Source organism: Nestor notabilis, unplaced genomic scaffold (genome assembly GCF_000696875.1).
Source record: "Nestor notabilis isolate BGI_N333 unplaced genomic scaffold, ASM69687v1 scaffold32808, whole genome shotgun sequence".
In the NCBI taxonomy this organism is placed as follows: Eukaryota; Metazoa; Chordata; class Aves; order Psittaciformes; family Psittacidae; genus Nestor; species Nestor notabilis.
The window spans coordinates 8,018-11,801 of record NW_009941228.1 but is presented as its reverse complement, the minus strand read 5'-3'; the positions used below and the strand labels follow the sequence as shown (position 1 = coordinate 11,801).

The window sequence follows — 3,784 nt, the reverse complement described above, 5'->3', positions numbered from 1 at the left end:
GCAGGAGCAGCGGCTCTCTCCCCAGCATGCAGCGCCTGGTCAGACTGACCAGCCGTCGCTGCAGCAGGAGAGGTTTTGCTTACACTTACCTGACATTCTTTATCAGAGGGATTGCTCTTGTTCACACAATGCTGATTTCCTCTCCTGGTTATTGTCTCTTGTACCATCCCTGTGATCCAGCTGTTGTTCTTTCCTGCAGAAGAGAGTGGGAGATCCGCCTGCAAGAGACACTGGGCCCCCACTACGTCATGCTCTACTCAGCTGCTCATGGGGTGCTGTACATGTCGGTCTTCATTCGGAGGGACCTGATCTGGTTCTGCTCAGGTGCGTGGTCCATTAAGAGCTGGAGAGTGGAGGGGTGAAAGGAACTGCTGCCGTTGGGTGTCCTTCTCTCCATGGCTGCCCCTTTCCTCACTTTCCTGCTCCCTGTCCCTAGAGGCTTTTCAGTAAAAGCGGCTTCTTTTTCTCCTTCCAGAAGTGGAGTATGCCACGGTGACAACTCGAATCGTATCGCAGATCAAAACCAAGGGGGCCCTGGGAATCTCCTTCACGTTTTTTGGGACCTCCTTTCTCTTCATCACCTCCCACTTCACGTGTGAGACATTTACAGTCTTGTTAAAGTGTCCTGACTGAGGGAGGAGGAGGAGGGTTGCTTTACAGAGGTAAAAAAGCTGCAGGGGGATAGAGGTGCACGTCAGGCTGAAGTCAAAGCTCAGGATTGCTGAGCTGAGAACAACAAGGGAAGAGGACTTTTTTGTAGTAAACTCACAAAAGAACTGTGTTTAAAAAAACAGAAATGAACTGTGCACAATTGTATCCCTCTTTGCCCACCCTCTGTCATCATTTTTCAGTGTGCATATGCCCTGGGTCAATGTTATATTTTACATGTGGGAAATGTCTGATGTCCTGTGGAAGCTCCTGTTTTAACCAAAAATAGTAACTGAATGAAAACAATGCATCGTTGGCAGTAATGGGTTTTCTGTCTTTCAGCTGGGGACAGCAAGGTGAATGAGAGGAAACTGGACTACAACAAAACCATTCAGAGCCTTACGCTTCCCAAGAATGTTCCGGACACAAACCCGTATCGATCCAGTTCTGGTAAGTGCGAAACCTCTCTTGGGTGGGAGCCCAAATGAACAGAGTTTGTGCATTAGTTTTCAGTCTGTGCTAAGGAAGAGAGAATGAGAGTGCTAATCTGAGACAATATACAAAGAGACCACAGGATGGTGGCTGTTCACACGATTCATTGGTTTTAGATGGGCTGTAATTTGGGGAGAAATCTGAGAGAAGTTGAAACGAGGAGGAGAAAGAAATCAAAAGGAATTTTCATTTTTTCTCAGAGCAGCAATAAGATCACTTTGGTGCAACCCTATCAGTATTAGGGATGTGTTTCACTTTCCAAGTATTTTCTAGAACATTACAAATTATTTCAAAACTTCAGAGAAGGATCATAGTTTCAACTTGCATATGCACAAGTCAGCACATTGTTTGCCAGATCCCATTACTGTTTCTTAATACTGAGCTGTTAACGTGATGTCTAGAGATATAGCTAAGCCCTTTTTCTAGAGAGATGAATTTACTCTTTATCTGCAGTGTAGCATCAGGATTTTTTGTTCATAATGGTTTTATGTCCTATTGATATTTTTTAGTCTCTTTTCAGCTTTTTCTATGATTTTTTTTTTTTATTTCTGTTCTATTTTCTACTTTTTTTATGACACATTCTGTGGTGGTCACAGGCAGAAAACATGCTCAAGTATTGTACCTCCTGGTAGTAAAAAGAAGGAATTTGTGCCTGTTCCTTTGGCGTACACCTAGCAGCACTCTCAGTGAGCTCTGCACCACACAGCTCTCCCTTCAAAAGAATGGAGTTTCATTTTAATGAGTGTGTAGCTACACCACATGCTTCAGTTTTCTTCCAAAGTCAAAGGGAGATTCAGGGCAGAAACGTTTGGGCTATTTTCTTGTTTTGCTTTCAGAACCTCTCAGGGTGTTCACCCTCATTCTGACCCTTCTGGCTTGGATTTGCAGGGGATGTCACAACACGGTTTGATGAAGTGTTCTGGTTTGGTGACTTCAACTTCCGACTAAATAAGGATCGGGAGACTGTGGATTCCATCCTGAACCAGAACCCCGAAACAGACGTGTCCAAGCTCCTGGCATACGACCAGCTTACCAGTGAAATGAGCAGGGGTGAGGGGAAGCTCTTTTTCTCCCACTCTCCAGGAACAGAGATATCTACACACAGAAATAATTGCTGCCAAATCCCTATTTCCTAGAGACCTTTCCTGCTTTCTCTTGTTAAGTTCCCTGAAGAAGAAAGTCAGCAGATGTCAAATACAGTGGCAGTCTGTACAAGGGACTTTTTGCTACGTATACTGTAATCTCCCAATCTGACTCCTCTCTAAACTGGACATCATTCTGTCACAGTCTCAGGCATTTGGATTTGAACAGTAGCACTTGCAAAGCAACCCGAGCTTTTGTTGGAAGGGGACATGCATGCACCATGTGTTCTTTGTTTAAATAGCCACTGGCTAGTTTTTATCCTCACTATGTAAGAACTGGAGCTTGCTCTCTTTCTGGAGCCCAAGCCCAGTTTTTTTCTAGTCATGTATGTACATGGCTGTTGTTTGTAGCCAGCGTTAGTTAAGCAGTGCTGAATAGCTGCAGAAATGTGCTGGGTTCTTAGGAAGGAGGAATGTGTCGTTCATGCTGCTTTTCTCTTCCCTCACAGGGTCTATTTTCAAAGGATTCCAGGAGGCAGACATTCGTTTCCGCCCTTCCTACAAGTTTGACATAGGAAAGGACAGCTACGACACCACTTCCAAGCAAAGGACTCCTTCCTACACGGTAGGGATGGTTTCAGAGCACTGGGTTCAGAGGGGCTGCTCAGCCCCATGTCTGCCTCCAAAGGGGATTCTCCTACGAGAAAAAGCTCCTTTCCACAGCCCACCTGCATGAGATAATCATGCTGAGATTTGCTGCTTAGGGGCAACAGGGCATGTGGAGCTGGTTTGGCAGAAAGGATTGTGGAATCTGGGAGCACAGGGAGAGTTGGGCATAGGCTGCTGATCCTATTTTCCCTGCCTTATGTCCTGCTCCCTGCATTCTCTGCTGTGATCAGAGCTGGGTGCAGAACCACTGCTGGTTCTTCATGAATGTGTCCCTGTCCAGGACACTTTAATTTCACTAATTGAAATATGACAAATGAAGGGATTTGTCTCTTGTGAACCAGTGCTTCTTTCCAGGGGGGATGTGCAAAGGGTGTTACGTCCCTCTCCCCTTTCTCTGCCCCCCAGGACCGAGTTGTATTCCGCAGCCGGTACAGGGATGACATCCATGCTGTCAAGTACTCCTCGTGTCCTGTGATCAAAACTTCAGACCATCGGCCTGTGTTTGCCTTGTTTCGTGTGAAAGTGAGGCCTGGCAGAGACAAGTTAGTACCTCCTGATGCCTCTCTGTACGACTGCACATGGCTCCAGGGATCCTGAGGATATGTTCCTATTCGGAGCTTGTCCTCTCAGGAGAGTTCCTGAAATAGGGTTTATCCCACGCAGCTCTGTGCAGCCTCCGTGGTTTTTACCCAATATACACTCTCAGTGGTCAGAGCAGTAAGAGTGCTTAAACCTTGCACTGACATCTGAAATCCCTGCTGCTGGGTTCCTTAATCCTCCTGAGGGAGATAAACAGAGTCTGCTGCAATCGACTATAAAGCTGTGTTTTATCTGAGCTGCAGGTCTCCGGTTTTCCTGTCGGCAGGGGCAGCTTTCCTCTCTGTTCCTCTTTT

The 3,784-nt window shown here is 46.2% G+C and overlaps 1 protein-coding gene across 1 annotated transcript in view; it reads left to right on the top strand.

Moving 5' to 3' along the window:
- Positions 1-3,784, top strand: part of INPP5E (inositol polyphosphate-5-phosphatase, 72 kDa) — an 8,825-nt gene that overhangs the window by 3,857 nt on the left and 1,184 nt on the right. Inside the window, exons 4-9 of the mRNA XM_010020762.1 lie at positions 200-324; positions 476-595; positions 991-1,098; positions 2,029-2,190; positions 2,732-2,847; positions 3,297-3,433. Coding sequence (XP_010019064.1) covers positions 200-324; positions 476-595; positions 991-1,098; positions 2,029-2,190; positions 2,732-2,847; positions 3,297-3,433 — 768 coding nt within the window. The remainder of the gene's footprint in view (positions 1-199; positions 325-475; positions 596-990; positions 1,099-2,028; positions 2,191-2,731; positions 2,848-3,296; positions 3,434-3,784) is intronic.